Source organism: Falco naumanni, chromosome 4 (genome assembly GCF_017639655.2).
Source record: "Falco naumanni isolate bFalNau1 chromosome 4, bFalNau1.pat, whole genome shotgun sequence".
Classification (NCBI taxonomy): domain Eukaryota; kingdom Metazoa; phylum Chordata; class Aves; order Falconiformes; family Falconidae; genus Falco; species Falco naumanni.
Window position 1 is genome coordinate 69522532 of NC_054057.1, and position 25675 is coordinate 69548206.

Below are 25675 nucleotides of genomic sequence, written 5' to 3' on the forward strand. Positions count from 1 at the left end.
AACCCATAATGATTTATTGACATTTTAATGACTTGATAGAGTTCTGTGAGCTATAAAAAGCCTGTACCAGTAATTCATGCTTCTGTCTCTCCTCACTGTAGATTAAGTACCACATTAATGATGGAAAGGAAAGAAATAATAAATTGAGACTTCTATTCCACTCTGTAAACTATTTTACAATAAGTAGCTAGTATGCAATAAAATTAATTTGAAAAAATTCATGACAAAAAGCCTTCCTTGCTGGAGCGACTGAAGATTAACTAGTTCTAATAATACAATTCTGTGGTGGTATGAAGTCCTGTATTAATACCAGTTGATTTTTGATCCATGTGAAAGTTGTGCAGTGCTTCAAAATATTGAAAGTCATTTATATGTTACCATACATTAATTCAGCATTCTCTAGTATCAGCTACTGGAAAAAAATAATAAAAGTTTTGCTGATGAATGGGCTGTGTCCATTGCTAGAAGGGTAGGGCACAGGAACCTCCAGGCATTCATAGGGGCATTTAAGACTGTGTAATTTTTCTGCCAAAGAGACTGGAGAAACTGTCCTGCTTCTCAAAACCAAACAACTGTTTAATTGCTTGTAAATACATTGCTTAACTATATTTTTGCAAACACTTAATATCTGTGGGAAATTAGTAGATAATGTACATAATTTTAAAGTTGAATTTTGTGTGCAAAGGAACTGACAGAACCAAAAACCAAACAAAAAAACCAAGTAATGTGTCTCCATGATTTTTTTTTTCTTTATTAGTGTTATCAGCTATAGTGGGATTAAGAGACTGCTTGCTTTCCCTGTCTCCAGACAGTTTAACAAAATGGATCACTTGGGGACGGCAGATGCTGAGGATGACTCCGGATCACTAACACGGCTTGCTCCTAGTCCTCATAGCGAAGCAGTTGCACATGAGTTTAAGGAGCTCTCATTGCAGCCCAATCAGTACTTACCTCCTCTCAATGAACGGAAGAATGGTGAGTGCAAAAGTGATTGTTCTTCTTTTCTCTGCATTGCTTAGGTTTTTTCTGTGGGAATAATGTTTGTTTGATTTCTTCAAATAACATTAATTGACTCTCTTCACCTGCTCTTCCCAAACCACATTATGTAGTGCTACAGTGTTTGTTGTGAAATCTGTCCTGATCAGCTTTATCTGTCATGGTAACTTGTAAGTCTGACTTCAAAACACCAGCTGGAATGGTCTGTTGAGGCATATAGAATGGAGTTGTTTAGATTTTTTAATAGTTTTAGAACCACAGCTAGTGTATAATAGAAGTATTAATTAAATATTTTTGAGGGTTGTATTATTATCAGAAAAAAAAGGGATCATTATCAAGAACAGGGTTTTTTATGCAAAAATAGTACAGAATTGAAGTTTCACTTTGTATCCCTGAAAGTTTAATTCACAAGGCTGAAAAATGAAAGAAAAATAAGATCTACATGTTGGGAATCTTTCCAGTATCTTTTCTCATTGTTGATGTTGGCATGGCAACTTAGAAAAGTGTTTCCACTGTTACAGTAAGCATCAGGAGGAATTAGGTCTGAATCCATGTGTAGGCTCATTTTTATTGGGCAGAAGGCTCATTTTTATTGGGCAGAAGGCAGGACCTTTTTTTTTTTTGATGTTTCTTTTTTTCTCACACTGGTATCTTCTAATAATGAAGATTTGTTTTTCAGTATTTGTAGTAAATAGTAGGAACACGGAAATGATTATGTTAGTTATTTGATTCTTTAAGCATTTTTTTAAATCAGTTTAGCTACAGTTATTGATTAATTCAGCTGTAATAGTATAAGCAATATTAAATAAGACAAGAACTATCTGAAAATTCTGGCTTTAAAGCAAACAACAACAACTATCTGAATACCCTGGCTTTAAAGCAGAAAAAACAGGGATATATGTTACTAGGCTATATATGTATCTCAAATACCTGGGGACAGGTCCAAGTCATGGTATCCCGTGTTCCGGAAGGACGTGGAATATTGTCTATAACCAGGATGCTTCTGTTTACACAAAGAGGGACTATGTGGTTCCTTGTGTACACATCCTCAGTATTATATAGTACTCCCAAGAATGAAAAACATAATAAAGCGAAAATACGGTAGCAGAGAGACTTAGGCTTAGTATTACATAAATGTGGAATAACCGCCTCTTCGAGTACTTGAGCTTGTCTTGTACAATTACTTCCTTGTTTGTTTTCTGTGTATGCAGATCTTGAAACACAGAATACTATGTTAATTGATACAATATATTCAAAGTATTTTAAACTAAGGGACCTGCAGCTGTTTTATTAATATTTTGGCTCTGCATCCATAAGAATTATTTTTTGTATGGCAGAAGAAAAACCTGTAACTTGGGAGGCATTGGTTTTTGTTTGCTACCATTTGATGTTAAATTGATAATAGGTATGTCTATACCAGAAGTTTGTTGTAAGATGGCTTATATCATTTTACCTTTTTATCCAGAAAGCAACAGAAACGTGTATTTATAGAAAGCTATTTCATAATAGACCTAAAAATGCCAACACTTAACTAACTCGTAAACCTCATCAACAAGAGAATGTAGTGGGTTTTTTATGCACCCTGTGTGTAACTATATCTCTGGAAAATCTGCTGGTGGTTTTTTTTTTTTAATTGCCTGAAAAACCAAAATGGATGACACAAGTATCTATGTCGAGCCTAAATAAGTCAAACTTCTCATTTCTGAAGGCTACTGCCACAAGAATGCACTAAATGAAACAGGAAAGATCCCTTAGGAGATGGATGGCAAGCTTGTTAGTTTCTCTTTTGCCAAACGTTGCTATGACTGTGTTAAGTACATATTTATTCCCTTCACTTAATTTCATTGTTTTGTTATCTTCCTGCTTTTACTAATAAAGATAAATAGTCAAACAAGCAGTAAAATTGGTACATAGTTAAACTTTGCCATGTTTGCTCTTTAGCCTTTCTTTTTTAGTTTTTCTGTATTGGACAGTTGTTGCTTTTCTTAGGCATTCTTCCCATAACTTGAAAATATTTTTGTGCTTTCATGAATTAGTGAACTAATTTATAGGTAGGTTTTGTATTGTCTTCATATATAATCTGCTTCTTGTTTATTTTCCAAAGAAGAGGCAACAGGGAGAGATTTTAATGCTTAAGGGCTCTGACTTGTTGAAGTAGCAGAGGAGATTTTCGTAAGTAAAGTGGTGGTGGGAAAATGAATTATTTGAGAAGCTGCCTCACTCCTCTGCGCCAGTTGACTCAGGAACTGTTACCCTGTTACTCTTTGTTATTTATTATAATTCCTTTTATGACTTAGGATACTTTTGAGCATCTCTCCATAGTATCAGGCCTCCCACAAAGATTTTAATGTCATCTTTGAGAAAGAGATTTCATGAAGTTCACATAATGAACAATGGCCTCATGTCATCTGTGTCTTCTGTGGCAAGACCAAGTCATGTGGCTGGGCTTGGCCAAAAGGTTAGGTATTCTTTTCAAGGCCATTAGCACAACTCTGTTGCTTTTGGAAAGGAAAAGGCTCAACAATCTGCAAGGCAGACTGAGAAACCATGTAGTTGAGGAATTTTTGGAGGAGCACAGTCTGACAGACATGATAAAGAAGTGTTTGATGGACACGGATGTGATTTCCTATCCTTTTCAGTTTTATAGATCTTTCTAATGTTGTTTAAGCATCCTGCCACTGAGAGAATGCTGCTTTAGTAGTATTTAAATAATTCCTAAATTAACTTAAGGGGAGCCTCTTAGTTTTTCTCCTGTCCTTATAGGAAATACCTGACAGTATTTGACTTTATTCTGGCTGGCAGCTTTTTTTCCTGGAAGAAATGGACGTTTGTGTTCAAATTGCTTTCTTAAAACAACAGAAAGAGGTTTGGGCACTGTCATCCTCCAGAGCACCCAAACTATTGCTCAGCCGTAATTTCAGATGTAGTGATTTTGGATAATTTGGTTTAAAACAAATTTTTGATAGAAATTATGAAAGAGGAAAATTTGTAAAAGTAAAATTTGAACTTGATGGATTCATACTAAAAGTAGCTTTACTACTCTTTGTTTTTACTTTTTACCAAAATTGCATTTCTTTAGGAGTGTTTTAACCTGTCACTATTTTATAGAGTCTGTCCACATAAACGATATCAGTACACAGAAATACAGTGGCACTTCAGAAAAAAATTCTGAAATGTTTAAAGGGTTTTTGTTAAATATTTTTATGCAGGAAGTATTGTGCTTACTATATGCTCTGATAGTGATCCTTCAAACCTTTTGTTTACTTGAATGAGTATTTTGGCAGTAGTCCGGTAGAAGGCTGAATTATTCTTCTGTTGTTCTGCATACCGTTGTTAAGCTGGCTTGCACAGGTTAGTACAGAAATTGCATTTCAGGCTTTTCCAACGACAGTAGAAGTGTGGGAGGCTTATTGCTCTGCTTTGGTTTTGTTTACCATGGAGGTAATTGCAGCAGCTAAGAGAAACCTACAATGACATTGCAGGCTCGTGCCTGGTGAGCCAACAGTCATTTGAGATGTTACCACCTTGTCTTTTTTGTACGCTTTACTCCTCTTCCCCTGCCTTGTCTGCCCCCAGAGATCATAGTCATACAGTAAAGCTGGCATAAGAGTTAAGTGAGCATAGCTCAGTACTTTTTGCTGCAAAATCTCATGGTTTAGACGTAAGCTCCAGTGGAACTGTTGTCCCTTGAGTTGGCAAAGGAACACCTAAATGCTTTGCCAACGCTGTTGAAGAGGCTGTACCTTCCAGTAGAGGGATCAATAACAAACAGTTGGAGGCAACAGCATCTTCACCTTCTCCAGCCATTTACTACACGCAGATGTTTACTCCCTGAATAAAGACAAACTAGTAATTCCATGGGGTCGGGGGTAGGGTAGCAACATATTCTTGTCTTCTCGAATGTCATTTTTCAGACAGATGTCTCCCATCATAAAAAGTCAGTGAAACACAAATACTAACCAATTTATGTTTCATATTTCGGTAGGAGGACAAATAATGGGAGTTTTCAAGCTGATTTGCTAGATAAAGGTTTTATTGCAGGGCTGAAATACTTCAACTGAACCATCTGTAAAGCAAACACTGTAATTGTTTGGGGTTAGAACAACAAACTGTTTGTAGAAGGTAACATTGTGTATGTATTTGGGTGTAAAAACAAAGAAGCATCTTTCCAGGATGTTGTTTCCAGGTGTCTTCTGGACTGTCACAGTTTTAAGATTCCCCTTTTTCTTTTGAGCTCTTTTCAAATTAATGGCCGTGGGCAATACTGGATTGCTAATGAAATTAATTTCAGTTTCTCATTAGTCTACATCTTTCTGGATAATTAGGCAACACATACAATGTATTGAGCATGTAAATTTGTGCCATTTATTGCAGCATATTGCTGTGCCTGTTCTCTGGAGGCCAACTCTTGTTCTACTTGCCAAAACCAGCAAGTTACCTCTTCATTGATTCTGCTTTTCACACTTGCCACCTACTGAGTGGACACCGAAGACACACCTTCCACAGTCTAATGGCAACCACTGGTGTATAGTCGATGTCTGCCATGTGAGGACTTTGGCTCCTCACATGAATGGAGTTTGAGAAACAGAACGTTTTGGCATTAAGAGGCTCTTAAGTTTGTATCTCTGCCTGAAGGATGCCAGGTTGTGTGCACTGCATTTGCTTTCTTGGACAAGATGCTGTGTCCTTAGGAAGGGCAGTGGTTGGTGGCGAAGAAAAGTGACAGAGATGAGGCTCTTCTTTGGGAGCAGGAGGGAGAAAATTGATGACTAGGTGTTGTTTAGTTGGACTGCAGCAGAGGAAGAATGACACAGTAGCAGGCATCATGGCACAGCTGAAGTACTAGTCAGAACAATATGCCACCCACACACTGTACCACAGTTTCACAAGCTTCTGACTGAGAGCCAGGAGATGGCAAGGGAGGGAAGGATAGGCTGTCTGCTGCTGACAGCAGGAGGGTGGATGGGCAATGATGCTGCTTGCAGCTTTCCAACCTGCCGTTTCAGAGGGAAAGGGTGGGAAGGGATTGCACATGCAGATACCATGAAAAAAGGAGGCACTGCATAAAGCAGAGCTTTTTGCATGCTGAGTTAGTACTTGCCCAGAATTGGTGAGTGTGCCACTTTGGCTGGTGCAGGTAGGTGTGAAGGTCTGGGTATCAGCAGCTGTGCAACCACAGTTGTTTCAAAGGTGACACGTAAAATGAAAAGGTCCTAGCTTCAATGCTTTACAGCAGCCTCTTGGCTTTGCAGTGGCTTCCTTGACTATTCCACTGTGCCAGAAGCTCCTTGTGACTGCGGCTACTAGTTTTTGAAAAGGAGGCATATGAGTTACTCTTGTGCAGTCATCATTCACAGATGAGAGCCTGGTTATATTCTTGTAAAACGGGTGAGAACTGGTTGGCTCCTATCTGGGCCGTTGACTGTCCTTCAGCACTCTAGGCCTGCTTCAGCACTTTGTCTTAGCAATAAATCATTTCAGATTGTGCGTGTGCCTGCTCTGTCCTCTGCATTGTGTGGAGAAGCAGTTTTGTTCCAGCTAATGGGTGTCTAGTGCTTCTCTAAACTCAAGCAGACTAGATACAGGATTGCATTGTGGTTCTGTTTGGGGTTGTACTGGAGGGAGGTAGAAAAGGTTGTGATGTGCCTACCGTGGCTTTGCTAGGTCTTGCTTTTTGATGGCTAGCAGCTAATATTCTACAGCAGAATTGAGCCAATTGAGAAGAAAGCTGAGAGTCTTGAATGTTTTGCCAGGAAAAAAAAAAAACAACTTGGGATGCAAACACGTTAAAGTAAGCCTAGTAAAATCTCTATAAGAAGAAATCGCCCAAGGAAATGGGGGCCTCTGGTTGTGTAAAACAGTGACACTCAGGAACAAAGATCTTGAGACACTGAAGGTCAGATGAGAATGACAGCTTCCTATGGGGCCACTAGAGCTTGTGGGAGCAGAACTGTACTGAATTAAGATGAAGATGCAACACACACACACACACACCCCCAAACAAAAACCCAAACCAAAACAAAAAAACTCTAAACAATATATATATAGAGTCCTCCTAAGGGACCAGCTGAGCTGGCTGGGAGACAGGACAGTTCTCAAAATAACTGAATGAAATCTACATCATACTTAACCTAATGATATTGCTTAAATAAATTTGATGAACCGAGAACTTTTCTGGCATCCAGAAGAGTTGTGGGTATCTTAGTTTGCTTGTTATCTCTTATCTTCCACTCCCTCATTATGTAGCACTGATAGCATGCATTCTTGGCATAGCTTTATGGCTTCTGAACAAATTCTTAATCCTTTGTGCAGTTAATAGATTTGAAGCTGCAAATTTGATACTAGGGGAATCAGGTGAAATTTGGGACGTTCTCCTTGAATCTGTGTACAACAGGCTTTTTCCACTCGTAAGATCTGCATTTAGACATGCATTTTCTTGTCTTAATGGTACATGGGTAGCTTACTGTGCTTAGAAGGTGTTTTCTCCAGAGAGTTGGGAGAGATGAAGTGGAGAAAAGACAGCTAGTGGGAAAACTAGAGAACAACAAATGGAAAACTTAGTTCTGATTAAAGTAATAGATTAGCGCATCTTAAATTCAACAGTTTCATAGTCACTAAGCTGAAAGCAATGGAACCTGGAAAACAACATCCAGATATTCTGATGAACACCAGCATCCCCAGAACAACAACCAAGCAAACAAAACAACCCCTCCCAAAACAAAACACCCCAAAACCTCAAAGTATATTCTAAAATACATATCTAGGTATAGAAGTAGTATACAATTTATATAAGTTTACAACAGAAGGGGTGGGGTTTGTATTTATATATAATACAGTGTGTATATAATGTACATGTGTGGAATCGTTGCCCAGAGAGGTTGTGGACTTCATCCATGGAGATATTAAAAATCTGACTGGGCACAGTCCTGGGCAGCTTGTTCCAACTGACCCTGCTTGAGCAGGCACTTGGGTGAAGTGATCTCAAGAGGTTGCTTCCAACTTCAGCAGTTATGTGATTTGTCTTTCCTTTAATGTTTTAATAGCCCATGGAACATCCAGTGTAAATATTCTACTAAATAATCCTTTCTAAGAATACACAGCATATTGTAATTAATATATATTTGTCTTTGTGTTGTGGGGTTTTTTGGAGAGTTTGGTTTTGGTTGGGGTTTTGTTTTGTTTTTATTTTTAACAAATAGTGTCGGTAGAAAAAACAGATGTCTTTTAATGTGTGGATTCTTTTGGTCTCCCTGTATGTATCTGAATGTTGTCTTATCTGTTAAGAGATGAGAGAGTAAACTGAGTAGGTACTGGTTTCCCAGTAAGTCTGTCTTTGTCATTGGTGCTGCCAATTCCCACAATCCTAGCATTCCCAGGGCATCAGTCAGTGTCGACAAGGAACAATTTTCAAATATTAAAGCATGTGAAAAGACATACAGGCCAAAACTCACAGCTCTCAAGGGACTATGACCTCTTAAATGAAATATATTCTGACATTTTCACAGGCTACATGAAAGAATTCCAGCAGGGCCATTCCGTTTGGTAAACTTCTAAACAAACATTCCATCATTTTAGTTTGATTTATACATATTTTTTTTTTTAAATTATCTGCTTATTGTGAAGAGATTAACATGGGAGACATGACCTGTGACTGACTCAATTTAAGGCATCTGGTATATATGAAAAGATCCTGTTGGAGGGCTTGGCATTTGAGTGATTACAGGAGATATGTAAAGTATGTTTTCCTTAAAAGAGATCTCGATCAAACTGTCTTATTGTGACTTCCCCCCCCCCCCCAAATTCCTTGTGGATAACTAAATGCATAGCTAGAAAAGAATGTTAATTTTATATTCCACTGTACACTAGTTTTAAATTGTTAGAACTAAATTTTAGCTGTGTATATTATCGTTGAAATGTTAGCTTGTGCTACAGCTACTACAAGAAGGTAATGTAGTGCAAACAGAACTGGTAATGGATGCGCATTATTTAGCAGATGTGCCTTTTGCAAATCATAGGTAGCATGGTGGATGACCAAATATTGGCCTTTAAAAACTATATATATGTACAGTTAAACATATAAAGATATATTTTTATGTATTTTATATATACACTAATTAAATATTTATTTATTTATTTATATGTTGGGCAAGGCTGAATGGTAGGGAATTTTTATTTAAACAGTGAACAATGCCAACATATGTCCTCCCTTAAAAGGAATTAGTGTGGGTTTTAGTGGGAGAAGAGAAGTAGAACATGCAGACTTATAAATTTCACAGTATCACGGTACATGTTTGGGATTTTTCTGGGAAGAGTAACTGAGGTAGTTAGTGACCATAATTTGTGTTGTTTGGGTCTTTGTTACCACAGTGGTGGAGAGTACAGGCACAAGTTTCCAGTCCTTCTGAGGTAATTCCTTAGTCACTGCATAGTACACAATGCAATTTCAAAAAAAATCAAAAATTACTTTTTGAAAAAGCAAATAGAAAGATATACTTGCTGTTTTACTACCAAAACAATATGAAGATGAGAGACTTGAATGTTTTGGGTTTTGTACATTTGTCTTAAATACAGGCATAAGACTGTGTAAGATTTACTGCCGAGTTGTTTGACAGATGTCTTAAGTGTTTGAAGTGAGTAACTTGTGTACTGGTAGAGAGAAAAAAATAGTTGTGGGGTTTTTAAACAAAACAAGAAAGCAGAATAGAAATTTATTGTAAGTAGCAATTGGGGGTGAGGGGAGAGGGGGAGCAAACAAAACCCCTTAAGTTAACAGTTTGAGGTACCGTTCGTGCTGTTTAAAGAAGTAATAGATTAAATTATAACAGGGGTTATTTAAATGAATGTTTTAGTTTGTGTAGTCAGAGCACAATTTTCCTATGTGAAGAAATCATTATATCATGATCAAGAACTGGATAATCTTAACACAATATAAAAGACCTCGAAATTCATCAAGGTGTGCCTAAAGCCAAGGTGAATGAGGTGTTTGAGTAATGAAGCTTTTCTTCCTCCCCTACTTTAAAACCTTGTGGTAGTGAAATATATTAAATATCTAAGGCTATTCTTTTTATTTTTTTTGTCTAGAGTTCAAATTCGTCTGTTGGGTGGTGGGGTTTTTTTCTTGTTGTTTGTTTTTTTTAATGGCCTTGCAAAGGATTGAGCTCCATATGATGTGAAGAGTTGGAATGTACTGTTAAAGCAATTGTTGCTTAGTTACCTCACGTTTAATGTGGTTGTGAAGTTGATCACAGTTAGTGATCTCACTCACCAGATCGCTGATACTTAGAAAGATAAGTGGCCTATTCTGAGTGGCAGACAAGCAGGCACTGTGGAGGGTACAGTGTTGTGGTGTTGTTCCCTCCTGTACATGATGATTTTGGCAAGTAATCTATTAGGCACTTTTCTCTTTCTAAATAATGCTTTTTCTGTGGGCTGCAGGTTGGCAGAACATTTGGAAGTCTGTGTTGCAGGAAGATGGAAAGAAAAAACATTGATTACCTTAGAATAAAAGCAAACATGTTCGTGAAAAACTTGGCCAATACATTGCATATAATGAGATGTTGCTGGATTCTGGTTTATACGACTTAACAGGGATGTCCCATTCTGAAGCCTCTGTTTTTCATTTCACCCATTTGTATAGTATACAACTTAAATAGATTGAAATTAAAATGAAGAGGTGCTTCTACCCTCTGAAGACGGTTTAAATTCCACCAGATTTAATTTTTATTGAACCAAAACCCTTGTTGTGTATCTTTTACTTCAGCTTCTGGTTTTGATATGCTGATGCTGTGTGTAATTGGGTTTAAACCTGTAATTGAGGAATACAACATGGACTGCTTAAGATTTCTTTTCGCTATACTTAGGGTTTGTTGTTTGACAGAAACTAGTTTTTCAGCCACAGTTTTTGTTTCTAGCTCATGATAAGCTCCTGTGCAACCCTCAGTGTCATGTAGCTATTTGTACTGTTAAAAATAGCTCTTTGGAAACAGGTACTTGTTCACATCAGAGGGGTTATACATTCAGTGTTTACTTTGGGAATGAGTAGTTCTGCTTCCTTTATTATGAAATCTTCTGTATTTAAGCACACAGCCTGCAGCAGGAAGACAGGATGAAAAAATAGCAATTTGAAAAAAATTTTTGGCCGGTTTTTTAACGATGCCATCAATTTCAAATGACAATCCAAATTCCAGCTGCCTTGTGGAAACCGAACACAAAAGCATTTTAAACCAAGTGGAGTTGAAAAAACCCAAGATTGTTTTTTTATATATATTTTATATGTCGTGGATTGTGTTCTATTTACTGTTTTAACTGTTAAAATAAAGAAAAAGCTTTAGAGAGTAGTCAAAGAAGAAACAGGTTGCTATGTAATTTGAATGGGAAAGTATTAAGTTTCCCACCCTTGAAGTCGTTCACAGTTCTTTTAAGATAAATGTGGAATTAGCATCCTTTAAAACCAACAGTGAAAGCAACTGCTGTACAAAGCAGGTTTTATCTGTCAAAACGGCGACCTTCAAGACAGATATACTATCTAAACATAGGAACTGTGTTTAAAGTATGGACATGGTGTTGGTAGCTGATGACAGGGCTTCTGCTCTTTTGCAAGAGCTTAAAAAAAATACTATCACATCTGAAAGTGGGTAAGTCAATACGAGAAGTATGTATGGTGCTTTAGGTGAAACATTTTAGGAGAGTTATGAATTTATTTCATTTAGCAGGGAAAAGGGAGCTCTTAAATGGCAGGTGGATTGGCTCCCTGGGGACCATGTGGAGGCACTTTGCCTTGATTCACATGGGACCTGCTTGTGTTTGGAAGACACCTTTTGAATAACCGAGTATTGTTAGTTAGCAGGCAAATTTAGTACTTGAACTTGCTAACCAGCTACCAGTGTTTCTGTTCCTTCTAGTACAGTTCATAGGAATGTGAGAAAGTCACTCATAAAAACATTCACTTCTCCCATGTTACAGTGCTGCAACTACAGCTACTGAGCTGGCGGTTGGGAGATGCCCCCAGATGCCTGTGAAATTATCTTTTAGATATTTTAGACTTCTATAAAGAATTTTAGACTTTTCTATTAGACGTGTTGAGACATGGTGTTGATTTTTTTTTTCTTTTTTGAAGCCTTATCACAAAAAATAGCAAAAGGATATTGTTGATCATGCAAGTAACCAGCCTATCCAAATGATCAGTTGAGCTTGGATTCATGTGTATTCAGGAATGCAGGGAAGACAAGACGGTGTTGGAATATGAGGGGTTTTTTGGGTTGGGTTTTTTTGTGACATGGGAGGACATTCTTCATGCAGGGACTGAAGAGAAACTGTTCCCTGGGCAGAATATCCAGGCATTCTCAATATTCACAGTCTAACTGGATCCGAACAAAACCTGTTTTCTTCTTCCAAGGTGTGTCTTTTCTTCCTCTTCAGTTATTCTGTCTGCCCCCACTCCAGCTATTCAGTATTGCATAGCATTTATTGGCCAGTAGTTGGTTACATGGAAACTATGCAGCATCCTTTTGACCATTCGTCTCTCCTAATCTGCACAAGAATTTCATCATGCTTATTGCCCACAATTCTGTGATTCCTGCTTTGCTTGATAAAGTTAGTTGCAAATTACTTTTAAGACTTCCATCAGACTTCTTAAAGGTGTTGTAAAATATTTATCTGCATGTTAGGTTGTATTGAACTGGGAGGTGAATTTGAAGCAAATTATTAGGCTTAACTCCAAGGGGCTGAAGCATAAGCCTGTTCATTTCTGTAAATTCTGCTGTGGAGTGGGTGCCCTTGAAAAAGAGGAGTGGATTGCAGGAACTCCATGCTCCTGAAGCAGCTCATCTTTCTGAGCAGGTGGGAAATGTTCATGAAGGCTTGAACTGCTGTTACCCAGCTGCTACTACTGTGATCCAGTGTTCACTTTAAGCACTGGACATTCTTACATAAAGCACTGTAAACAGACAGGAAAGCACAGAACTACCTTCAGAATGATGAAATTTTAAAGAAAATTTATTACTCCTTGTGTCTTTTAATTGCACGGTTCTTTATTAGTATGCTGACTTTTTAAATTTCAAAATACTCTGTTCTCTGAATTATTTTGAAATTGCTTCAGACCAAAGTACCAATTTTTCAGGAAACATGTGAAGTGCACTGTACACTTCCCATAAAACAATTTCTGCTGTTACATATTGTTATACTGTTAGAATATTATTAATCCATCTAAACTGTTAATCTCTCTGCTGGCACAAGAAAAATGTAGAGTTAAAATCTGGTATATTCATAATTGTGTGAAATGCTATTTATTGGCTGTGTCAGATTTTTTTATAGGTTTCTTAAGCAGTATGTGTTTGTATTCTGCATACCTGGATTATTTTGTGTTTTCTGAATCAGTGGAGTTTCGCAGCAGTAATTTTGTTTCTTACGCACAGTAAGTGTTGCAGTTGCAGGCAGTGAGGAAGTTAATTTGATTTATGAAGGGGTTCTTCGACAGTGATTTTTTTTCTTGTGTCAGTAAAAATCACTGCAGAAGCAGATGTATTGGAATAGTCTGTAATTCATATTTAAGCAAAATGTAATTAAGCTGATAATTTTTTAATACAAATTATATGCAAACAAATCTTTAGGGTGGGAGAGCTGCCTCAATTAATTTGTTCTGCAAGAGTTTTTCTTCTGCCTGTATTTTCAGCCCCTTAGATATCAAGTAGTTGATGCAGCCCTGCAAGCTCATGTAGACCTAGGTCTCCTGTCTCCCAGCAGCAGGAAGACAGGGAGAGGCTTTCAAGCCCTGCTGACTGTGTCACCCAGCCCCACACACCGTGCTATCAGTTGCTTGCCCAGGAGTGCACCTTTAAGGTGAAAAGTTGGTATTGAATCAGTATCTTGTAGAAAGATATGAAGAGGCAAAATGATTTTTTTTCTTGTTTCCACTTTTTAAAATTCTGCATCAGGTATTTGTTATTGTATATAGATATTTTCAGATCTGCTGCCATAAAAGTGAACAGTTTTTCTGAGTAGAAATCTCCTTTGTAATTTCAGGCTGATACAGGGGTGCAGAAATTATGTGTAATAGTATTTTTAGGCCAAAGGGAAAATGCGCCTGCTAGAGTTACTTGTTGACATGTAGTGACTACTTAAAACTATGTATAGTTTATTTTCTCAAAGTACATGAAACGTGAACTAGTGTGCTGTTCCCTCACGGCCAATGCCAGGTTGGAGAGGATTCATTTCCCCCAGATCTTCCAGGCTGACAGTGAAGTTGATGACTCATGTAAGCTAAGTGGGATATGCCGGAGAGAATGGCAGATCAGAAGCTGTGGGAGGAAATGCTCTTAAAACTGCTGGGAATAATGAGATGTGTAACTGCAATGCAAAAAGGAAAATAATAAAATACTTGGGGTTTATGTATTTACGACAAGGAACAGAATCTGTCTTACACTGCAAGGAAACAACATGGAAATAATCACTGGTTTGCCACTTCCCTCTGCTAGATAAACACCTCTGAAACAAGACCTAGGGCTGGGGCGGGTGGGAAGGTTCCTCAGCATAACTTTTTGAAGTGCCGGTGTACAGCGTTGTTTACTGGTGAAACTAAATGAGTAATGAATGTGCCAGCCAGGCAAAGATAAAGTATTTCTGCTGCCTGCAGCAGTGTTCAGAGTGGCGGGGGAAGGGAGGAGGAAGGGGGAAAAGGGAGAAAGTCCTCAGCAGTGGTTTGTCTTGGGTATCAGCGAATGCTGCTCCTTCAGCAACTGCTGGATTTATTTTTAACTGCTTGACTCATTCTTTGTCAGATGATTGACCATCAAGCTGCATATTGAAACACAAATGTGCAGAGGAAGCAAGCGTAACTAAAGGAAAAGGGGGAGTGGTTGTCTGGGAAAGGAGGTGGGAGTTGGGAGTTGTGCTTCACATGCTCTGCGCCTGCTGTCTGAGCGAGTTACGGGCTCCAAAGCAGGCTGAGCGTACTACAGGTCAGCCTCGAAAGTGAAGGATGATGGCTGCTTTCGGCTGTGTAGAGGCACAGTTGCTCATTCCTTAGGAGAAGGGAGCTAGAGGCAGTGATCGGGACAGCAGTGTACTGCTTGGAGACAAATTAATATATTTTTTTTCCTATGCTGGATGTTGCTATTCGAAAGGATTCTCATCATGATCGATAGCTCCAAGAAGCAGCAACAGGGCTTTACCGAGATTTTACCCACAGGAGATGTTAAGCCACTGAAGGAGAAGGAATGCCTTGAGGTGAACAGCCAGAAAAGTCTCAAGGAAGGTCAGTCGCTGGCTGGGGGACAGCAAATGTGGAAGTACTGGGCCGTTCAGTTCACCAGGATTTGTGGTGTAATGCTGTATGTTAGGAAGAATTTTTGTACATTAAATGAGGTATTGTTTTCCCTCTTTAACAAATTTCTAAAAGCTAAATTTAGAATTTATTTGAGACTATTAAAATAATGATGAAGATAGCTTGATAGAAATATTAGTGTGAAGAAAAATGAGGTAAGATTAAGTACTCTTTTTCAGATTAGCACTTGGTGCTGAATTCATGAAGTACTCTGAAATTCCCGTGTAAATATTGCACAAAATGCTTCAAATGTCGCTACTGAAATAAATATAATGAAATAAATGTCATTAAGTGTGACACTACTAAAAATAAGACCCCAGAAACCTTTAGTTTTAGACATTTATTACCACCTCATTTCCAACAGTGCTTCTCTCAGCTACTGTCTTTCTCTAGAATTCCCTTCTCCTCTCATACTTTAAATGACTCTGCTTTCCAGATGTACGCTTTTAAAATTACATTGTCTCCTTAAATGACCGGGTTTAGACTGTGCATTAATTTGATATTATGCACAAGCTTTGTTTGTAAACTAGCAATAGTCTGAGGATATTTGGAGCGTTATTTAAAGCTGACAAATGGTACTATACCAGATGCATTTAACATAGTTTAGGCTGCGGCAATAATACTGAGACATGGAAGTTGCCTTACCCCATCGAGCTGGAGGTATGCTTCTAGCTGGCCTGTGTTAAGGAGGAGAAGACAGAGAGCTCTTGAGGTCAGCTGCCAGACCTGCAAGAACAGTTTGTTAGCAGGTGTACGCTAACATGCCAGGCTCTGCAGCTCAAGACTCAAACTCCAACTGCTTTATCAGAAAAAAACCTGTATTTGCAGTAGACAAAATTCCTTGGGTTTTACTCCAGTTATCTCTGGATTGTCTGGTGATTCAGAGATTTCTTACTTGGTGTTGTGGCAAGACTGCTTTCTACGTGAAATCATGCCTTTCTCAGAATGTAAAATGCTGGGTTTATTTTGAGGTTTTGTTTGTTTTAAAATTTGGACCTTAATAATGTTTAAAATAGCAAAAAGATAGCCCATATTCATTATGGAAATCAGTAACTGACAGTTTAAGAAAACCCTTTACCTATCTCTAAGTTTGGGCTAGAGAAAACCCTGATTTTTTTATAATGTACTGATAGTAAAGCTTTCTTATTGATTGAAAAGATAGATAATAAGAATTTGAGTGTGATGCCTGTAGCTGTGGCTGACAGCATAACAGTCCTGCTTCCTTTACAGCAGGAAAGTACTGACTGAAAGGCAGTGATTGAAGAGAAAGGGTCAGCAGTGGCTGCTTTTTCTTGGTGTTTGCCTTGCAACTCTGAACAGGCCCAGCTAAACCTGCCGCTGCTGCCTCTAACTCTCTGGGGCAACAGGAACAAAGAGAGAAGGCAAGGAAGTTGAGAGGGACAGAGGAGTAACAACCCCCACACTAATCTAAGTTACCAAGAAATAAAGGGGAGAAAGACATGAAAAAACTAGCATGGTGGATAGTGTAGGTGGGCTAATAAGTAAACGTGATCATTATCTTCAGTCTTGTTTGAATGTCAGTTATGTAGAAAGTGGATGAAAGAATGTACATTACAATAATGGTGGTCTGTCAGAGCAGCAAAAAACCTGCAATTATGGGACACTTGCAGTCTAAATTCATGAATATTTTAGAATTTAAATTAATATTCAGAGCATAAAAGAAGATATAATAGTTTTCCACAATCACTATCTTTTGCATACTTTTCTCTGTTTTAGTACCTTTTCTCCCTTTTCACTTTTCCCCAGTGAATATTGCTTATCCTTTTCTCTCTCCTAAGTTTGAAAACTGAATAATTAAAATAATGAACCTCTTTTTGAGTGTTATGAATGACTACAGGATCTCCTCTTCCAGCATTTCCTCTTTCTAAAGCCGGGGGGGGGGGGGGGGCAGTGCATTTTCTTTCTTGTAGTATACAGAATGTATTATTGAAAACATTGAAAATCTGCTTGATTTACATCTAGAGAGACTAAGACTTTACCTTTTCAGTTTGTAATTATGTAAATTGTAAAAAAAAAAAAAGTAAAATATTATGAAATACGTAGTTCAGGTATTTTGTAGATTTATAAAAATTCAATTGCAGTTGTCATTTTCATCCTATTTAAATAACACTATAACATTAAAACACTTCGTATTTTACAGATGAGTATATCCTAAATTAGCTTGTGGCATTCTGTATCTTTGGCCACCCCCCCCCCCCCCCCCCCCCCCCCCCCGCGGCCCCCCCCTTTCTTTGTCTTTTAATTAAAATGATGATGTGACTAGTTTTGGCATCTGAATCATCAACCCTTTTTTATTAGGACACAAAAACTTATGAATACTATCTGTGAATGGTTGAAATTGCAAAAAACTAAAAATGTAATTATGTTGGCAAACCCAGATGAAGTATGTAGAGGTCAGGTAATTCAGAAGATTCTACAGCCTTTGCTTCATAATCTGTTTGGCGCAGGTTTGATAGATAAGCAGTGTGCTTATTTCAGCAGTGAGTACCTTATGAGAATTGTTAGGTGCAGGTTTTTTTGTACTTAATATTGCTTGGTAAGAAAAGAGACTTTTGATGGAAACACAAATCCCAACCCTGTCCTCAGCAAATTAACACTAAGGGCACTGGAAGGTTAGATTATAAGGATGTTTTGGGTTTTTTCTTTGCTCTTGGAAGATACACATTATAGCATCCTATAGCACAGGAGGAAATCCTCTTAATTACCCTACTTGCTAGTAAACAACTCATATGTTATTGTTACGTATTGTCTGTTCTGTGAAAACAGTGCTTCATCTTGTCTGTTTTATTGAAATTACCTTTTGTATGAATAAGGAACAGAAATACTTTTTGTCTCTGAGGCTAACAATATAGTGCTAACAAAATGAGCTTTTCCAGAATTTCCTGTACCATTGACTTCTAATTCAAGTGAAAAGCCTTAAATGAAATCAGGACATCACTGTGCAAACACTTAGTAAGAACGAGTCACTATCATCAACAACGTATGTGTTAGGAGTTAGGAATATATTTAGGCTGCAGATTAGAAACGTTCTAAACTGAGGAGTGGAGTGAATTTAGGGAGTCTTGCCTTGTACCCTATATTATTTTAATACAAAGATTGATGAGCTCCTGCAAGAGTATATGACCATGCAGAACTCTTGAAGACACAGTATTAAACTGGTGAAACAAATCAGTATGGTGCTATCTCAGGTGGGATTTAAAAGGAGATTGGATCCCAGTTTGTTTGCACTGTATTTTTTATATATTAATCTGAGCTGCAAAGTTATCGGTTGCCTGCAGGTTACTGTAAGGAAAACAACTAACAAGAAAGGAAATTTTCTTCCCATGTTGAAAGATAATTTCTTTCCTGGATTTGAATTGCTTTTTAATTGTACTCTTTTGTGAGGAGCTGGAGACTGGCAAGTGCTAGAAACAGGATACAGGGTGGAATGAGTGAAACACAGGGATTTCTCAGGTGCTTGCTGGAAGTGTCTTCACGCTGTCTGGTTAATAGATTGCCAGATTGGGTCAGGAAGTATTTCTTCCCTTCCTCCTTTGCAATTAATATTGTAGGAGAATTGTGTTTTGTAGCAGATTTCCTGGTATTGCTGGCATGTTGCGTGTTGGTGATACTCCTGACCTCTACCGCTCTCCTGCAGCGGCATGTTAGGCTTAAAGATTTTACTGTTGGTTTGCAGGGTTTGGCGTTTGGTGGTTTGTTGAGGTTTTTTTGTTTGTTGGTTTTGGGTTTTAAGGCTTTAAGTTTTGTTATACGGTGTTTAGTGGCAGTGGCAGTCTACCAGGTATGTTTCTTGAGACACAGGTAATGAGAAAAATACTGGAAAAAGAGTATTGTTCCTGTTGTCAAAAGTGGGTGCAGGTCTCATCCAGCCATACCGTGCCTACTGCCAGCCTCTTTATTGTGTTGGCATTAGTGACTGTGCAGCCCTGAAGCGAGTAGGGTCAGTGAACAGGTATTACTGAAGACTATTTATTTCAATAGCATTAGGTTTCAGCCAGATGTGCTTTGCCAGTGTAGATGCAACTGAAGCATCTGGGATTGGAGGAAGAGATCATTGTCTGTGCACCAGTAATCCTGTCTTAGATCCTACTAACTTATGAAACCACACTCTGAAACCACTGTCTTGTTGCGATGCTGGAGGTTTCTTCCTTTCACAAGGCATCCAACAAAAGTTATGTACTTCAGCCTTTAAGTCCTTAATGCAGCAGCTCGATGGCACTGTAAGCAATCTGACTAATCCACTGAGCGAGCATCTGCAGAAATCAGATGTTGTCTGCATAGCAGAGTTGGCACAATGCCACTGCTTACACCCCAATTTGCAGTCAGGCATCTTGTATAAATCCACCTTCCTCAGTGTTTTGAATTCATGTGTAATCTCATGAGTTGGAGGATCTGCTTGGGTATGCATGTTGTTTACTGGCTCTACTCTGCCTAGGAAAAGCATGGAAAATGGAGGTATACCTTCTTGAGAGAGCTTGGTTGGAAGTCATCTATCATCATCCAATGTAATATGCTCCAGATTACCACAAAGCAAGTCTGTAGTAGATGTGGAATTTAAACCCAAGTTTCATGAGTCCCTTGACAGAACGCTTCTTGGGTGATGGCAGCATTTGAGGAAATGCAAATTATTTTAAAAAAAATCAGAAGGTTATACTAAGCAGAGGAATACTTGCAGATGTAGAAAGTGTAATTACTGATAATATACTTAAAGTATGCCATTTTACAGAATACTTGAAATGGAAGCTTTAGTTTATTCAGACTTTCTGCTCAAGATGGTGGTGGTTTTTCTCATTTTAAAGATATAAACAGAATTGTGAAAAGTGTAGATTTTGCTTCTCACACATAGATGTGTGTAGATCCCAGTAGACATTCCCATAATTTGTTTGGAGACTTGTATATGTTCTGGCTTGTATCCTATTGCTATGGAACCTGTTGCTTAGAAACAATAGACATTGTCCTATATCCTAGTCATTCAAGCTTTCCAGCTGATAATACTGTTATGCTTTATATTTTGTTTTAAATGTTAAGTTTATATTCAGCTATCTTTCCCATCTAGCTTTTAAATTTCTGCTTTCAGTATGATGATGATAATTCTGGAAGCAGTTACATGCACATCATTACTGGCTTACAGAGAAAAGCTTTAAATCGTAGTGGTATAATTTAAAAGATTTGGAGGTCCTACAGGGTTTCCCTCCAGAATCCTGAAGGGATTATATGCAATGGCCCTCCGTAGTCTCCACTCACGTGTTTTACATTTATCCCGAACATTTGTAAGCCGGAACGAAAGTATGACTGAGTAATTGCTTAAAATGAGCATGCATCAGAGGCTGTTTCACTTTTCTTATTTAGGATACAGTCTTAGCAGAAAAATAACATACACAATAATGGAAAAAAAATTTAACATATGTAAACTAAGGTAAGGGTTTTTTTACAGAAATAAGTAAAATATTTTTTTTTAAAAAATGATACCCTGGCATACATGAAAATTTTGAAGACTGAACCCAGTATAACATATTAACTGGTGTTTAGATGATGTCTGATCTTTGTTAATGCTGAATTACTTGAGTTTTAAAATAGAGAGCATGTAACATGGGGCTGATGGGAGGTTGAGTACCAAAATTTTAAATGCATTCAATCTTTAAAATGCTGTACAACTTACTTAGAATCACTTCCAAGAATTTACAGGTAGATGAGTATTTTCATGGCTTTTCCTTCTTTGACATGCCATATGAATGAAGAGAACGCAATATTACCAAATTTCTGACTTTGACACGTGGAATAAGTAATGCCAGGTGAAAACTAGTTACCATATTTCATAACCTTCCTGAAATGTGTGCCTTGCACATCACCTGCACTTTCCTTATTATACAAAACATTCAGTTTATTAAATTTTTAGGTTTGTTCACAGAACACCTATCAGTTGAAAAGATTAACTCTTTTTGTCTCAATAAAGCATTTAATGAAGTACAAATAGAGTACAACACCCCATATAGAGTTGAGGGAGAAACAATCACAACTAGAGAGAAAGCAGAACATCAGTCTCTGAAAAATTAACTTAGTGTAAATTACGCTGTTTAGAAAATGCCATATAAACTTTTAATTCCAAGCAGATGGCGTTTGGAGGTGCGAGGGTAACAACTGAAAGAGGCACAGAGTTAAGTGCTTGATACTAAATTTCTGCAATTCTGTAACTGTTGCCCTGTGTTGTGAGGTTGGTCCAGAATTCTGATACAAAGCCAATGCTTAGATCACTTGCATGGTCCACCTACCGCCTGATAAAATGTTCTCCTCTACTTCACTGCCACCCTGCTGTTCATATACTTGTATTAATGTTATACTCCCAATGCCAAATAGTGATAAATTCAGATCAAGGGTAGGATAGGATAGAGCAGTTCATCTCCTGCAGCAGTGCTTCATTGCAACTCGAGTGTCTGTTGTTAGTGTCTGCTGCTCTGTGTTTCAACCTCAACATGTTAGAGACCTTGGCTGCAGAAAAGCTGTTTTAAGCTGGCAGAAAGAAATGGAGGCTTTCTGTGTAACAGCTTCTAATTTAAAGGAAACGGCCCTGTTTCCAGCACTGTCTGTTTCCATGGCAGCCAGCATAGCAGCTCCACTGGAGTTTCTACTGCTCTTGGAAATTTCCAAGGGAGTACGCAGGAATGTTGGACATTATATTTTCCCATTTTTACTTGCAGTTTTAAGGGCTTAAATAGCTAATATCCACTGGATTTTAACTTTCAAAGAAATGATGAGATAATTACATACAGAACATAAAAAGAATCTTGATGCATTATTTTTCTTCTTGCTGTCATTTGAAAGAACTGTATGCTGTCCAGGGGACCCCTTCTTGATGGTTTAGTGTCTGTTTCGTCTGTGTAATTTTTAAATGGCAACAGTTATTTGCTGTTTCATAGTACCTTCTGTAAAAAGATAAAATTTAACTTCTAATGGAATATGTAACTGTTAGATGTGGAATTATTAGTGCTGGAACTTTGCACACACCGTTCTGTTTTTTTTCAAGACAAGAAGCAGTGGTGAAAGCTCGTCAATCAGTGCAGATAGCATTGTTCCTGCAGGACAACTATCAATTTATTTTTGGCCTCTTTACATTCCAGTGCTTGTGATTATATACTACTACTTTGAGACATCTTTTCCACAGGATACAAATTACAGATTTGTAACAGAAATCACTTGCTCTGCTTTGATAATAGCTACTTGTCCAAAGTGATTTAATAATACACTTTATTTTCACTTATTCTGCTTTTCACACTGAATAAGACCTGACTGGACCGCGCTGCATTTCTTACCTTTCAAAGGGTCTTACACAGAATGTGTTGTGTACTGGCTTAAGTGCCTATTTGTGCCAGCTTTCTTGCATTCAAATCAGCACAGCGCTTCAGCAGACTATTGAGCATCTGCTTGGTTTGGCTACTGTTAATCTGTATGCCCTTTTGGGGCATAGCGTGTGTGAACCTGAACAGTACTTGCTGTTTGAAAACAGGCCATTAACTTTTTAAATAATTTGCTGCTGTATAGAAATATGTTTTGAAATAATAAAGTGCATTGGTTAACAGATAACCTCTCCTTTTTGTCATGTTATCTCCATTCCCTTGCACATAGAAGCATTGGTTCCCTGTTATGCTAACACTGGAAGAAAGTATTTAAGAGTGGGAACACCTGCCTCTGGCACTCGGTTTTTCAGGTGGTGAAAAATCTGTACCTCCAGTGAAGTCAGAAGACTTCTACTGACATTATGAGAGTCAGATAACCAGATGTTCTTACTGTGAGGAGGGATTATGCTTTTTGGTTTTGTCCGTATTAAGTAATCTAAGACTTAATGATAGTTTTATTGCCTGAAGAAAACACATGGAAATTTTGGAATCTTTTCAGCTGGTGTTAAAGTGTTAATCTTCAAATCATACGCTGTCTTGAAAATAAAAAAACCCACCACCCCACCCCCCTCATTCAAAACAGGAGTTCGACTGACCTCTCTGTGCATGGCTTTTATTCAGAAGCAGCTCAAAGACAATTTCTTAAGAGTTGCAGTGGTGTGAAGAGGTGTTCCTGCCAGATAATGTGAGGTGCAAAATATTTGTGCCATCTTTTAGCAGATTTCCTCAGTGGTGTTAACATAGCCCTTCTTTTGCGCACACACTTTAAACACGGGGAGCAGTATTACTGGTGCTAATGGTGTATTAACATACCTAAATCTTTGTGAGTTCTGGCCCTGTTGTTTTGGAGATCATCTTGTATGATTTTAGATGTTATGCAGGTAACTGCCTGAATTGAGAAGTGAGAAAGTGAGAGGTAAACTATCAAGCAACAAGCTGAATGGATTTACCCTGATAAGAATAATCTGTTAAATACAGTGTATAAGTAAGTACCACCCCATGAGGAATTTTGTTTTGCTAGTACCACAGGTCTTGTTGAATTCTTCCCTCCCCAGATTCCACACTGGTCTGTCTGTAAACGTTTCTTTGTTGTAAAGGGGGGGAAAAAAACTACCCCCAAAAAACCACCTCAAAAAAACAGAATAAATAGTACAGTATAATAACTTTGCCTAATGCTTCAGTGGTTTTTATGGGTTTTGGAAGCTGTGTCCTCCTGTCTCATCCATCCTTATTAGATTTATGTCTTTGTGTGTTACTGACTGTTCTATAAATCTCTTGCTATATGGATTTCTGTATCTATGGTAAACAAAGTCTGTATTAGATTTAATGCCATTGGATTTAAACTAACCTGCATTCTGTTCTAAGGAGAGTTTCTCACTGAAATAAATCAGCAATTCTTGGGCAAAAGTGCAGAGCTGTGCTTCATCCTCACATTGTTCATTCCTGTCTTCGAAGATAATTTCATCACATTTTCCTTATCGAAAACTTGATTTAGTTTCCACGACTCCCATCCTCCATATCTTTCTGGCTGTTCTTTGAGCTGCTTTTTGTGGGTCCCCATTTCTTTCTGAGCTTTTCACTAACCTCGCTCTTATTCCATTCCTTTATACTCACTTCAGGTTCATCTTTAGTAGAAAGATACAAGCCTGCCTGTGACCTGTTCCTGCTCAGTTGTAGAGCTTAGCCCACCTAACTACAGTGACAATATACAGGTCATTACTGACGAGTATGACCATCTGTTCTCACACACAGACCTGTAAGCCAAATATCCTCATTGACTAGATGTAGCTATGCAACTCATGTACAGATTTAACCATTTCTTCCTTAGAAACGTCTCTGCTTTTTACTTTTTCTCACTGGGGGGGCTTAAAATTATTGTAGGTCCTTATGTCTTTTGTTGAGATATAAATAGTAGCTTTTTCCTTGATCTGTTTACTTTGACAAAGCAAAGGTTTTTTTCAGCTTTTCAGCTTTAAAACTAATAAATTTAGGTTTTTTATTCACAATTACTTTCTATTTAGTAACTTTCTTTTCTTTAATAATGCATTCAACTGCTTAGAATTTATTTAAACAAAAAATCAGACACCAGTCTTTTTTTTAACCTTAATTTTGGAGTTGTTTGCAAAAGCAAACATCTGGTTTTCATCCAACTTTGTTTCTGTTTAACCTCCTTGCTCTCGTCAAGTTAAAATCTTCAATGGTTATCATCTTATAACATCTTTCTATGAGTCATCTCTTCCTTAGTGTTCTCCCTGCAGTGCTTCCCTATTAGTCATGCTACAGGCTGGCCTTTCTTTACTATGTAATATGTAAGTTCCTGATATTTATTTAATAACTGAACAACTGCATATTCCATATCTTCTGTATCTCTCAGGTTTTTCAGTCCTCTCAACAGTTTTTATGACTTGTCCAGTACACATGGGACAGCTTCACAATCATCCCGTATTTGCTTTGTGATGCCCAGTGTAGGTTAACAAATGATGGGTAGGCAGGCAGTGTTGTGAGAGACAATAATTGTTATGTATTTGCTAAAAAATGCTAAAGCTTCACATCTCAGCACACATGGTTTATGTGCAGGTATGTTCTTACTGTTCTTCTTATCCTTCTGCTATACTCCACTGTATATTCTCTTGTAAGACTATACGTTGTGTAGGATATGGGTCAGGTTTTTTACTCTTTCTGCAAAGCTGAAGCCAAATACCTGATCATGACTGAAGCCACACATCACAGATTCAGTACATTCAAAGTCATCTAGCAGGGCTTCCCATCACCTACATTTGGAATTGATGTTCACTAAAGAATTAGTTGAAAGCAGTTGGAAAATAAGAGAAGCTACCTGCATTATTACCAATGGTTTTTTTGGTGAATAGATTTATTCTGGTCTCCCTGCCCCATTTGTTGGGCGAATGCCACACGTCGTGGCCATGGCCAAGCAGCATTAAATTTT

At 37.9% G+C, this 25675-nt stretch overlaps 1 protein-coding gene across 7 annotated transcripts in view; it reads left to right on the top strand.

Annotated features, from left to right (window-relative positions):
• MRTFB (myocardin related transcription factor B) overlaps nucleotides 1–25675 on the top strand; it is an 85312-nt gene that overhangs the window by 22557 nt on the left and 37080 nt on the right. For 5 of the 7 annotated variants that reach the window (XR_005827321.1, XM_040589882.1, XM_040589888.1 and 2 more), the window contains exon 3: nucleotides 809–975. Coding sequence is in view for 6 of the 7 variants with exons in the window: in XM_040589882.1 (XP_040445816.1) it covers nucleotides 822–975 (154 nt within the window). In the remaining variant the exon portion in view is untranslated. Of the gene's footprint in view, nucleotides 1–808; nucleotides 976–14856; nucleotides 15248–25675 lie in introns of those variants that run through there. The other 2 variants (XM_040589886.1, XM_040589885.1) reach the window with 2 other exon arrangements.